Source organism: Pinus tabuliformis, chromosome 3_2 (assembly GCF_031772625.1).
Source record: "Pinus tabuliformis cultivar Carrire ecotype Pingquan chromosome 3_2, CPIR1, whole genome shotgun sequence".
In the NCBI taxonomy this organism is placed as follows: domain Eukaryota; kingdom Viridiplantae; phylum Streptophyta; class Pinopsida; order Pinales; family Pinaceae; genus Pinus; species Pinus tabuliformis.
The window spans coordinates 1,225,743,266-1,225,756,070 of NC_142302.1; the positions used below are offsets into that span (position 1 = coordinate 1,225,743,266).

The 12,805-nt window shown below is 37.6% G+C and overlaps 1 protein-coding gene across 2 annotated transcripts in view; it reads left to right on the forward strand.

Moving 5' to 3' along the window:
* Nucleotides 1-5,467: 5,467 nt before the first annotated feature.
* LOC149185158 (polyadenylate-binding protein 2-like) overlaps nucleotides 5,468-12,805 on the forward strand; it is a 34,648-nt gene continuing 27,310 nt past the window's right edge. For both annotated transcript variants that reach the window (XM_089417783.1, XM_089417784.1), the window contains exon 1: nucleotides 5,468-5,995. In XM_089417783.1, the coding sequence (XP_089273909.1) occupies nucleotides 5,770-5,995 (226 nt within the window). In that variant the 5' untranslated portion in view covers nucleotides 5,468-5,769. The remainder of the gene's footprint in view (nucleotides 5,996-12,805) is intronic.

Consider the following 12,805-nt stretch of genomic DNA (forward strand, 5'->3'; position numbering starts at 1 on the left):
AAGTTAAGTAAGTTTAATAAACTTAATTTAACTATTTTAAGTTGCTATGAAAATATAATTTGAATTTAATTTACAATTTAATTCAAGGACAAATTAAACTGGAATTTCTTGTTGCCATTTCTCAACACTCTTTTCGAGGTTGTCATTTTTATGGACTCTTCCATTGACATACACTTAACATGTATCCAAGTTAACTATAATTACCTTGTAACCATGGATTGACCATCCCCTTGTGTTGCTTCATCTTCCCTACATGATTTCTTGCACCGAACATTCTCTAGCACAACTCCACTCTTTACTCTTGCCATGTTTATAACTCCTTGGTGCATTGATCCTCCCTTACACTTAACCACTTCCTTATTTACTTAAGTCTGTCGCCCCTTAGTTCTCTCACACTTGCATGCACTCCTTTGTGCTGACATGCCTGTTTCACTTATAGACACTCATTCTAATGCACTTGCTTGTGCATTGAATTCCTTTGTGCCTCGATGCTACAAAGTCCTTAACTTATAAGTTAGACACTCTTATTTCAAGAAGCCAATTGTGTGCAAGTTGACAATTTTGCATTAATATTAGGGCTGATAAAGACAATTGTGTTCATGTTGACAATCTTGCATTAATATTAGGGTTGATAAAGATTGGGTGTGAATATCTAAGTGTGTAGGTACCAATTTGTCCTTAACATTAGAATAGTTTAGACATGATACAATTTGGACCCTTGCTAATAATATTTTCACAATTATTTTTATTCAAAAATTTGATTAAAAAATTAAGAAAATTACTATAACTACAAATATTAATCGTTGAAATTGTAAAATTTGTAAACAATAAAAATTTAAAAACATACATAATCTATTTTCCAAAAATATAATTTCAACAACAAAAAATTATATAACCAAATTTTAATGATGATCCAAAGAAAAAAAGTCCATCCCATAGAATGTTTAGACTTCTTCCATAACATTTGGCCACTTGAACCTGAGTTGAATTTCTTACAACCTATGTGCATTTCACATTAATACCAAAGAAAAAAAGTCCATCCCATAGAATGTTTAGACTTCTTCCATAACATTTGGCCACTTGAACCTGAGTTGAATTTCTTACAACCTATGTGCATTTCACATTAATACCAAAGAAATAGTGACTCCTATATTAATAACGATTGAATTTTTAACTTTTTAATCTCTGCTAAAAATAAAATCCATATTCGGCACAAAGTCGTAATGGCCTCTTCACAAGCCCATTAAAACCATAACAGTCTTTTCAAATTCCTTTTATACGCATATTAAAAAAATAAAATACTTTTTAGTCATTACTTATTTTTTAATTGTTTGTACAACAAAAAAATCCTCTTATCTAAAAGCCTACTAACCTATATTAATTGAAAATTCTCTTTCACAATAAGATATAGATCTTAATATGCTAAATCCTAATATACTAAGATCCTTCCTTATTTTAATGAGTATAACAATAAGAAAGTGAGGCTATTTATTAACATAAGTTAATTAGTAACATGGGTAAGGCTATTTATTAACACAAGTTAATTAGTAACATGGGTAAGGCTATTTATTAACACAAGTTAATTAGTAAGGGTGAACATAATGACTTTTTTGATATTCCCCTCCTATTTTTTTTTTTAATAATGTTAGTTTAGTGGTTTTGTGTTCTTTTTTTTTAAACTAACAATATTTTATTTTATTTTAATCTAACAATATTTATAATAAAATAGGTTAAATATTTTTAATAGGTTTGTTTTTTTATTTCTTAAATTTCTATGTTGAATATTTATATAGTCTATAGATTTTGGATAAACAGTTTTAGATAGACGTGATAAGGTGTTATGTTAAGGCATTTCTTGATGTGAAGTCACTAGTTCAATTCCCCGCCCTAAAAAATATTCATGTCTATGTTTTTTATTATTGGAAGTTAATTTGGGAAAATTAAACTTCCCAAGGGGCTTTTTTAGGCTCGATCAATGATCAATGATTCCTACCCACAATCCTAGTGATAAGTATTCCATTGTGAGTAGATTAGTCTTCTTCCATCTAATACAAATGCTAGCCCTTATCTAAACTCAACCTAAAAGAAATAAAAATAAAAAAATTCCTACCCACAATCCTAGTGATAAGTATTCCATTGTGAGTAGATTAGTCTTCTTCCATCTAATACAAATGCTAGCCCTTATCTAAACTCAACCTAAAAGAAATAAAAATAAAAAAATTAATTGTTCGTTACAAAATTCCCTATTAAAACATGTTGATTATTCCTTACACAATTTCCTATTAAAACATGTTGATTGTTCCTTACAAAATTTCCTATTAAAACATGTTGATTATTCCTTATAAATCTCAATATATTACGATTTATTTATTTTTATTTTTTATTTTTAAGTCCTTAAGTTGAATATTCATATCCATTTGAGTATGATATCGTGATAAAAATGTTTTTTGCTTTGTTTTTATTTTAATTCATAATTAAAAAAAAGATCTATGATGGGGGTGTCAATCTCCGAGACATGCTCTACGCATGGGCAATGAAAGGTTGTATACGATAGATGGGGAGGAGGACAAATCATTTGACCTCCCACTACGCAAGATGTAAGGTGAAAGGATATGTGTAGCGTGTGAGCTTTCATTTGTCTTCTAACAAAAGTCGCGCTAGTAAGGTAAGGTGTTTAATGACACATGTTGGGGCTGGTGTAGATTATAATGGACTTGCTGAGTGGAGTTTGTTCGCCGTTTGTTTGAGTTGCTGTAGTTTGAATGGGTTCTTCGACTCTCAGGTAGTCTTGGAGTGGTGTTGATTTCGACATTGTCGCTCCCCCCCATTGTGCTCGAACATCAAAAGCTTCAAGTTTGTATGCTTGTGCCCATTTCGTCGTAACTGTTAGTGGGTTGTGGGCAATTTGTAGGATAGGGTGGTTAGTCTTGGTGTCCATTCTTGTGGTGCTAGGTAGATTGTTGTCTGAATGTTTTCTATGGTTGGGGTGGTGCCTGGGCCCTTCATCTGCGTTGAGTCTTTAAGTCATATGCCTCTCTCTGGTTTTATCCTGGCCCTCTACAACGCTTGCTTGTTGGGGTGTCATCTACTGGGTCTCGGGGAGGAATTCTGCTGGCAAAGGAGGTAGCGGGGTGTTGGCTTGGGCGGATTCAAGTGTGGATAAAAGCTTGGCTGGTAGTTTGCTCAATTGGGTTACTACCATTCGATCTCGAAGGTCACCAGGGGATTTGGTGGTGTTTTCTCTAGATTCCATTAGGCTCTGGTTAGGCTCTCGGGGTTCTGGGCCCTAGGGTGTTGTCAGTTGGCCCGTGACTCTACTTCCTGGTGATTCCCATGTCAGTGGAGAGGAAGAGGCATTGGTCTGGCTGGTGTGGAATTTGTTTGTGGTTGAGGCCTTCTCCTTCTTGGCTTGTGTGGGGTGGTTGTCAGTTTCGTAGGGGTGGCTCCTGATGGTTAATTTAGGGTTGGCATCATGTTTGCTCTAGCTCATGGTTTGTCGAAAGGGATTGAGGAGCGCAACATGCCTCATCATGGGGGTCTATTCATGTGCATTCATCATGCGTCCAATTCCATAGAGTTCTCGTTCCCAACCCTTGAGGATGGGCGTCTCGACCAATCGGGGTGGCTAAGACAACACATTGGAGGTGGCGCAGGGGAATAAGACTGATGCAAAATCCAAGCGGGTAGGGTGTGTAACTAGCAATGTGGTCCTGGTGTCATCCAGAGCTCGAGGTGGCAAGAGTGGTGCGAGCTCCGGGAGGGGTGGTCATGTAACTAGCAACGACAAGGAAGGGGCTGTGGCTTGTGGTTATGCAGCAGGCATGCGAGGTCATCGGGGCGTGTGGGCCTTTCAAGGCGCTTAACTGTTGGACGACACATTCGTCCTGTCACCCTTTGTGATATGTTCCAATTTGTTATGGATCATCTAGAAGCTTATGACAAGATCAAAAAGGAAGAGCATAAGGCTGTCATCGCCACGCTTGATCAACTGCATTACTTTCAATGCCATGTTAGAGAAAGGATTGTGGTGGTTTGGTGGGGGCAAAATTTGTTAGCAGAGAAGTTCGAGAAGCTAGAGTCATGGCTGACTCACTTTGAGCAACATTTTAACTAACCATATCGCCCCCCTCCCCCACTGGGGACTGGGCCGGATAATCCAACGTCATTTACCTTTGATGATTGAGTATGGTTGCAAGTTTCCTTTTCTATTTGTCTTTTGGTGCTTTTGGCTTGTTAGACTTTGGACTTCTAATCTACTTCTCTTACTGTTTCTATGTCATATGGTGATAACATTGGTCAACAAACCCGATTGGGGTGAGACCACTTACATTTTGATCAATGAAAATTTTAAGGATGATTTTTTTTTTTTTCAAGTTTAGAAACCTTGGCTAATCTTATTGGTCCCTAATATGCAAATTGTAAAATGTTTGGAAATATCTTTCTAAAAATATTCTTATTTCTAATGATTTAATATAGAAACTATAAATTTGTGTGATTTTTAAGATGAGATAATTTTATGCTATAAAATTTGGGCAAATCACTTTAGAAAAAAATGTAAATTGGGTATTTTTTGTTGTTGGAAAAAACATGGAAAATTAACCCACTTATGAATAGCCCTAAAATTTTCCCTAATTTTGATATCTATGTATTTTCTTTTTGATTAATAAATAGAACTTCAACTTACAAAAACAAATTTATTTAAAAACAATTTTTAAAAACTAATATTTTTTGGAATAATAATTATGAGTTAATTTACTATTATGAAATAATAATTAAACATAATTTTTTAACTAATAATAATTTTATGGCATTTTGTTAAACATAATTTTTTAAAATAATAATAAATTTTATGGCATTTTCACTTGGTGAGAGTTAAGTGATTTGTTTGGAGTTTAGTTTCATTTGAAAGTAACTTAAAAAGATAAAAAATAGGCGTAGTCTAACGAGGCCGAGGAGTTGGCCAGACAGTGATGGAAATTCCGGTTATATTTAGAGAAAATCTAGTAAGGATTTTTGTAAATCTAAGTTATAGTTGTTAAGCTTAAAAAATTTAGGTGTCCTTAAGGTTTTTGATGGTGCTAAATCCATTTCCACCATCAAAAACACAAACACTGCCTCTACATTTTTTTGCCCAAATTCCAACCACTTTTGACTGTCCCGTCAATTCCTATACCTCGTTAAACTACTCCCAAAAAAATACCACTTACTATTTTTTTTCACCTCAATGCGTCAATTTTTTCAAATGGCGTTAGACGACCCAAAAAAATACCACTTATTATTTTTTTTTCACCTCATTGGGTCAATTTTTTCAAATGGAAGTTGTTATTTATTGAGAGGAAAACGGAGTAAAAACACAAATAATAACATATATAAAACATGAAAGAAGAATCGAGTTGAGAAAATCATTGTCGGTTTCAAGTTTTGGTCAACACGATCGTTGTTGTTGAAGATATGATAAACATTCCTAGTCTGGTCTTCTTGCATGTGACCCGAGGGCAAGTGCGGTAAGCTCCTCCCGCCGCTTGTTTTTAGCTGCAACGAAAACCTCAGGGAAAGCGCCCCTGAGACTTGGACGTGTCAGGGCGTGTACTGTGCAGGTCCAGGTTCCATATTTAGTAAGCCTCGACAGGAAAAATTAGGGCTTCAAATAAATACCCAAAAACACGTTGCAGCTCTCTTCCTTTCCTGGTCTGCGCCTCTGCTGTTGCTGTTCTTCTTCTCCTCCTTTGTTAACAGTTCATTGGTTTTCTCGTCCATTCATTTGAAGCCATGGCGCAGATGACGAATCCCGTTCAGCAGCAACAGCAGCAGGCAGCGGCGGTTGCAGCGAACGCTTCTCTGTATGTGGGAGATCTGGATCCGACCGTCACCGAAGGGCAGCTCTACGACATCTTCAATCAGATTGCCCCCGTTCTTTCCATTCGCGTCTGCAGAGATCAGATCAGCAGGAACTCCCTCGGTTATGCTTACGTCAATTACAACCACTCTCACGAGGGTATTTTAATTCTATCCTTCCTTCTTTTAAGACATTGGACTTTTTAGCGATCTGGTAAAGACCGCGTGTTTTTTATGTCGGAAAATTTCGAAGCTCAAATTTTGCGGATTCTCCATGTTTTGGAAATTATGTTATTGATGATGATCATGGACTCCAGGGTAAAAATAACTTGTGTGAAGGTTTCAGGGCTTGTTTTCATATCAATAGGGCATTAACGCAAGGAAGGAAATGGGGTTTCAAAAGCTCTTTGCTTATCACTAGTTAAAATTTCAAACACCCTTTACATGCCTCAATCACAAATTCTTTGATAAGCATTTGGTCAAAGCTGTTTTGACCTTTGATCAAATCGTTTTTGCTAATATTTAGGTAGGCTCTATTATTAATTATTGTTTTCTTTAGTGGGCATTCATATAAATTTTATTCTATCAGTTTCAAATCATTATACCTGTTTTATACAATGGAGATACATTGCCTAACAGTTTTTTCTTCGCCATGTTTTCTCTCCTATTTTTTTATAGCTGGAAAAGTGGGGTTTGCATGATCATCCTAGGAAATTTAGCCTTATACTTTATCCTTATTGTTTCTTGAGGAGCGCTCCTGTATAAATTGTAACGTATCAGGAATATTCACAATAGCGTTGCTGCCAGCAGTCCTTAAACACATTACAAATAGTGGAATTCCTAGCAGTCATACGACTAGGGTTTGGCAAAAGTCAGGCAATACTTAGCTTATATTGCGTTCCCAAGCTCCTTTGATGTTATATCTGTTACCCTTGCGAAAAAAGCTAGCACCCAGTAATGTTCTGGTATGGAAATTCAGGCTTTGTTTTTGTATTCCAAATCATTTAAAATTTTGGAGAAGCTTAAAAAAAATGTTGTTCAAATGCAGTCCGAACCAGTCAGCAGCAGATTAACCCTCTTCTCAACAGACAAGAACAACCAAAATGACAGAAAAAGGCTAGAAAAAGTGTGAAATATTCTTATATTCGCTGGCCGAGTCTTTCTCTACTGACTAGTGAGTCAACTTGGTCTCAATAATAGGGTTTCCTTATCTTTTTTAAGAGAATGAAGTCAACCTTGCCTTTTCTAAAGCCAGACCCTGCTGCTCGGACCAAAGCATATGGACTTGACTAAAAGTAAATACCCTAAACTAATCTGGAAATAGGTCAGCTGCATTACTCTTTAAAGTTTAAACACATCGCAAATGGTGAAATTCAGAGCAATACTTTTGTATCAAAGGGCATGGACCTGCCCACAAATAATGAAAATCACAACCTTTTCCCAAATCCCATTGATTTTTATCTCTACCAATGTTAATGTAGTTGTCATTGAGTGAACACCTCCATTCCTGGTCTCCTGTTCCAGAATCCGAACTGCCACATAATTAATTCTGGGACGCTGGAAATTCAAGTCAATGTCAGCTTGAATTTAAATTGACAAAGTTGTGCAACATGTCTTCATTTTTGGAACTCCCATTCTTGGAAGCTAGAGTGCTACATTTTTCCAGAACAGGAGTTGAAAGTAGAAACCAAGATACAAGGCCTAGAACCAACACAGGTAACCAATGAAGAGTATACTTTCACTCCAAGACCTGAGATCCCATGCCATTCAAGAACATGAGGAGTTGTAGCCCAAGTAAAGGCCAGAAGTTGACTTGGTGAAATTGCACAAAATGTATTTATTCTTGACCTTGGGTGCTATGCCATTACTAGGAGTTGAATTCCAATACAAGGCCCAAAATTGACTTAGTGAGCTGAGGACGAGGACACGCCACTATAGAATCTTAATTACCATGTTAGTATCGAACAATGTGTAGAAATTTTTTAGGTCCCTTTAGCCCCTCCATTTTCAGTTTGTTTTGCTCATCCTTGTTTAATGTCCACAACCCATTTCAATGTAGTTGATATATAAACACGAGTGTGCATTCAAATAAAACACTGCTAGGCTACCAGTACTTTCAATTTTTGCTTTCAGCTGATAATAGACAACACAAGCATACACACACAATTTACGACATTGATATTTTTAGTCAATCTTTGACCTTGGAAAAACACACAAGGGGAAACCATAGTATTCAAAACTGGAACTGGTGACCGGACCGATCCACCTAATAAACCGGTTTTCAACTGGGTACTTGGGTACTTGAAAACTCTGCCAGGTTCCTAGGAAAATGTGCCACAGATCTGGAAACTCGTGCACAGGTTCAGCAATCACTGCATAGAAGATTGTGCCACTGTCTGCTCTTCTCTGCTCAGAAAATCAGACTTCCAGATCTGAGATTTCATGCCACTGACTGTACCATCTGCACACCAAAATTTGTGACACAGAACCTGCAATTAATGTCCTCAGATTTCGAGCCACCTATGGCTACATCAGACTCAGCCCTCAATTTCAGCGCTGCCAGACTTTAGCAATTCCTCCTGAAAATTCATGCGACAGTCTGACAAATGCCCCCTGAAATTTGTGCTGCCATTTGAGGAATCTCAGCTCAAATTTTGCAGTGACAGATTCAGGAATCTCCTCATTTTTTGGGCTGATAATACTGCCTTTCCTGCCTGGAAACTCATGCTGGAAACCTGCCTATATCTCGAACCGCATGCTGTTATCTCAGCCTAAAAACTCGGGCCAGTTTCCTTGGGATATGTGCCTTCTCTTCAAGCCTTGAACTCGGGCCTGTTGTTTCTCCTTGAGCAAACTGCTATCTCAGCTATCACAGCCTCCTTGCCTTCCCCTCCTTGCTCTTCTTTCCTCAACTCTTGCACATGAAGAATGAGAACCTCCTCTTGTAGAAGCTATCTCAGTCTCCTCTTCTCCAACTCCACACTTGAAAAATGAATTCTCTCCTTTGCCTTTTCTCCCCTTTTAGTCTCTCTAATGAAGAGAGGCCCTGATGAAACCTTTTTTCTTGAGATTGAGACACATAGGGCATTGAGAAGGCCTGATGAAACCTTTTTTTCCTGAGATTGTCGGCTGTAACGATATGAACACGATACCCTTTTTCAAGCACTCTCAGTGGTATAACCAACCCCAAGAAATGCGACACTTTACTAGAAGAGGGAGACGACCTTCAATTGAATTGAAACAAGGTAAAAGGTACAAATAAAGAGTGTCTTTGATCCATCCAATGAATCTCCCAATGATCATTGGGATGACTCCTATATATGAAAATAACACTCTATGAAGAATGGAAATAATTTGCCGTGTAAGTATGTGGCACCATAAAAATCTTACTTGAATGAGAGCTAAGCAAGGCATTGGGGACATTATTAATCATATGAACTGTGGAGAAATGAAGAATGTGTGGTTGCTAGTTGAAAATCTGTATGATAGGAAAACAAATTTCTCCTATACTTACCTGTGTATTATTGATGCTTGTAGCATCAGATATGAACTTTTGCATTGGTATAGTGTTGGAGGTGTGGAAGTCATCAAAGAAGGTCCTTTCTATTATGTAATTCACTTTAATTAAAGTTAATTATTAAAGTGAATATTCTTTTATTAGTCTGATAAAATGTAAAGTATTTACATTAGTGATTTAGATATAATCTCCACCGTTGATTGGGATTTAATCTCAACCATCAATCTGTTTGAGAGATTAGGCTTATGGACACTTGGTCATCGACTCAATGTTATGAATGAAAGAGAGTGGAAGGAAAAGACATAGCAATAGTGATACTCAACGTTTGAAAAACACATGTGAGAGAGTGAAATAATTTTCATTCATTGTGCAAGTCCAAAGGAGAAAAGAGGAAATAGTGTCAACAACAAAGGAGATAATCCTAACACTCAGAAATTGAAGGGGTCATACATAGTAGGTGCAAAAGGCTATACAACCAAACAAAAGAGAAGGGCAACTGTACAAATTTCCATGACAGATTCCAACAACAGTGGGAGGGTTTTTACAGTAGGCTTTGGCAAGGCCGTACAGGCTGCACAGTGCACCAAAATAGCTATGTTTCTCTGTAATTTTTTTCTTGTTTTCTCAGTGGGCTATGTTCTTAATTTGGGAGCCTTTGTAAGCTTGGAGTAATCTAATCGAAAGCTGATACTTAAAAGGCAGAAATTTTTGTGTGTATTTTGAAGATTGGTTTCTTCTAGCTTTCATTGATTTTTTTTTTTTTGTTGCGTTAAATTTCTAACAAGTGTATTTTATTCTATGAGCTGAACAATTCAATCTAAATTAAGTTTTCTGGTAAGGAAGTTATTAGAAATTAATTTACCTATGTTGCTGGAGTGGAGATTTTAACATGTCAGTGGATGGGCAACAAATCCAATTTACTATAGATAGGAAAACATATCAATAGTCCAATCATGAGACAACCATCAGTAGACATAGGAAACACAATTGCTTCTTTGAATTATGTTGCTTGGTGTTTTATTTGGTGGCTATTTCTGTTGAGTATGTTGGCAGTTTGATTGTTGTCATTGATGGCAACACCACTAAACATCGCTGGTCATTGATGGCTTTGCTGAAACTCCTACTTATGTTGCTTGGTGTTTTATTTGGTGGCTATTTCTGTTGAGTATGTTGGCAGTTTGATTGTTGTCATTGATGGCAACACCACTAAACATTGCTGGTCATTGATGGCTTCGCTGAAACTCCTACTTACTCTGAGATGTAAAAATTTCTCATTTCCCACCCTGGTTTTCAGTTTCACCTTATTTCTCCAAAGTAGTTAAATGCTCTTTCCCATATCCATACATTTAACAGCTGGAAAGTAAATTTCACTGAAAACACAAATTCTGGAAAAAATTACAGAATGCTGGAAAATGCGGAAATAAAAATCAGCACATACAAACAGCCATTCAACACATTTAAACACAGTGATTTTTGGTCAAGGTGACCCTGGAAAAACCCCCTACAACTCTTGGGGAAAACCAGTTCGAAAGCTCCTCCTTATTTCTGGAAAATGTGTTTTACAGTGAGAGAAAATATTCAGCAAAAATCAACGAGCAAACTTTTACAACTTATCTCATTTTCCGTGCCTCACATCCAACTGGAAAAACTTGCAAACAACAAAATTGAACAGCAATAATGCTGTACGGCCTCCTCGATTTTTGTGCCAAATTTCAGCGTTAAATGCTATTGTATGGCTTGCCTAGAAAAGCGTGCAAGCTGCCATAAATGCTGTTGTACGGTTTCTTCGATTTCTATGCAGAAAAAACAGTAGTACAATGTACAGATTTTTGCCTAGAAATGCGTGCCAAGGTACAACCACTTGCTGTACTGCCTCCTTTGAAAAACGTGCCAGCAATTTTCAGACTTTTTGCTCCTCGATTTCTGTGCAACCTTGCTGTACGGCCTCTTTGGAATTTGAGCCAAAACTGTTGTACGACCTTTCTAGAAAATCGTGCCCAAAACCTGCCCTTCACTATGTGCTAACTTAGCTGTACGGACTTGCTGGAATGCTGCCTTGGAATGTGTGCCAAGCTATTGCCTCCTCCTCACTGTCCAAAAATCTCCCTTGCTCTCTTGCTCTCCTTCTCTCAATCTGCTCATGAAAGAATGAATGACCTTTTCCTCCTTTCCCTCCTTTAATCTAACCCTAAGTGATTTTTGGGGAATCCCCAAATCCAATGGCTGAAATAGATTGAGATCTAGGGCTGAGATTAAATGCTCATTTAAATCTCACTTTCTATTTTTTAATTCACCCCACTTTAATAAAGACCCACTTAGTCATTTATTTCCAAAGTCACTTTTCCAGGTTTCCTTTTTAATTTTACATTGACTTTATTAAAGTCACTTTAAAATTAGACTTTAGTAACTTTATCACTAAAGTCACTTTTAAATTAGATTTGACTTTATAAAAATTATAAAGTCACTTTAGGAGAAAAATTAAATTCTTTTGGACACTTTTCCCTAGGGCAAAGATCAAAGCAGAATCACTTGTCCTCCGGTACTAAATTTCAACACTCCCTCGTACCGAGGAAGGTGTTTCTCACCACACCCATCTTGTCTCCGAAGTAGTCATGCTTGCCCCGTGGTAAGGCTTTGGTAAGAATATCTGCAACCTGCTCATCAGTGGGAATATACTCAACCTTCACAGCGCCCTTCTAAACACAGTCTCTGATGAAATGATATTTGATCCCGATTTTCTTTGACCTGTCATGAAATACTGGATTCTTTGTGAGTTTAATGCAACTTTGATTATCACAGTAAATCATTGAAGGTCTCAACGGCTGACCAAATAAGCCAAACAACATCTTGCGAAGCCAGATGGCCTCACAGCTAGCTAGACTGGCTGCCATATACTCTGCTTCCACTGAACTCAATGCTACTGACTGCTGCTTCAGGCTGAACCATGACACTACTGCCGAACCCAACCCAAAACAGCACCTTGAAGTGCTCTTCCTATCAGAAGCACAACCTGCCCAATCAGAATTAGTATAACCTGCCAATCTCACTCCATCCCCCTGCTTGTAGTCCAGACCATAATCCACTGTTCCCTGCAAGTATCGCAAAATGTGTTTTGCAGCCACCCAGTGAACCTTCCTATTCTCACACATAAACTGACTCATCGTGTTGACTGCAAAACAAATATCTGGTCTAGTGTTGACCAAATACATCAAGGAACCAATCAGCTGCCTGTACAATGTGGGATCCACCAACTCGGAATCCGAAGCATGAAGCTTCTTCCAGTTGGTGATTATCGGTGTCGACATGGGTTTACAATCCTCCATGTGGAATCTGCCAAGGATGTCCACAATATACTTCCCCTGCCCCAGGAAGAAATGCCCCTCCTCCTGCCACACCTCCAAACCCAAAAAGTAATGCATCAAGCCGATGTCCTTTATCTCAAACTCCGCCGCA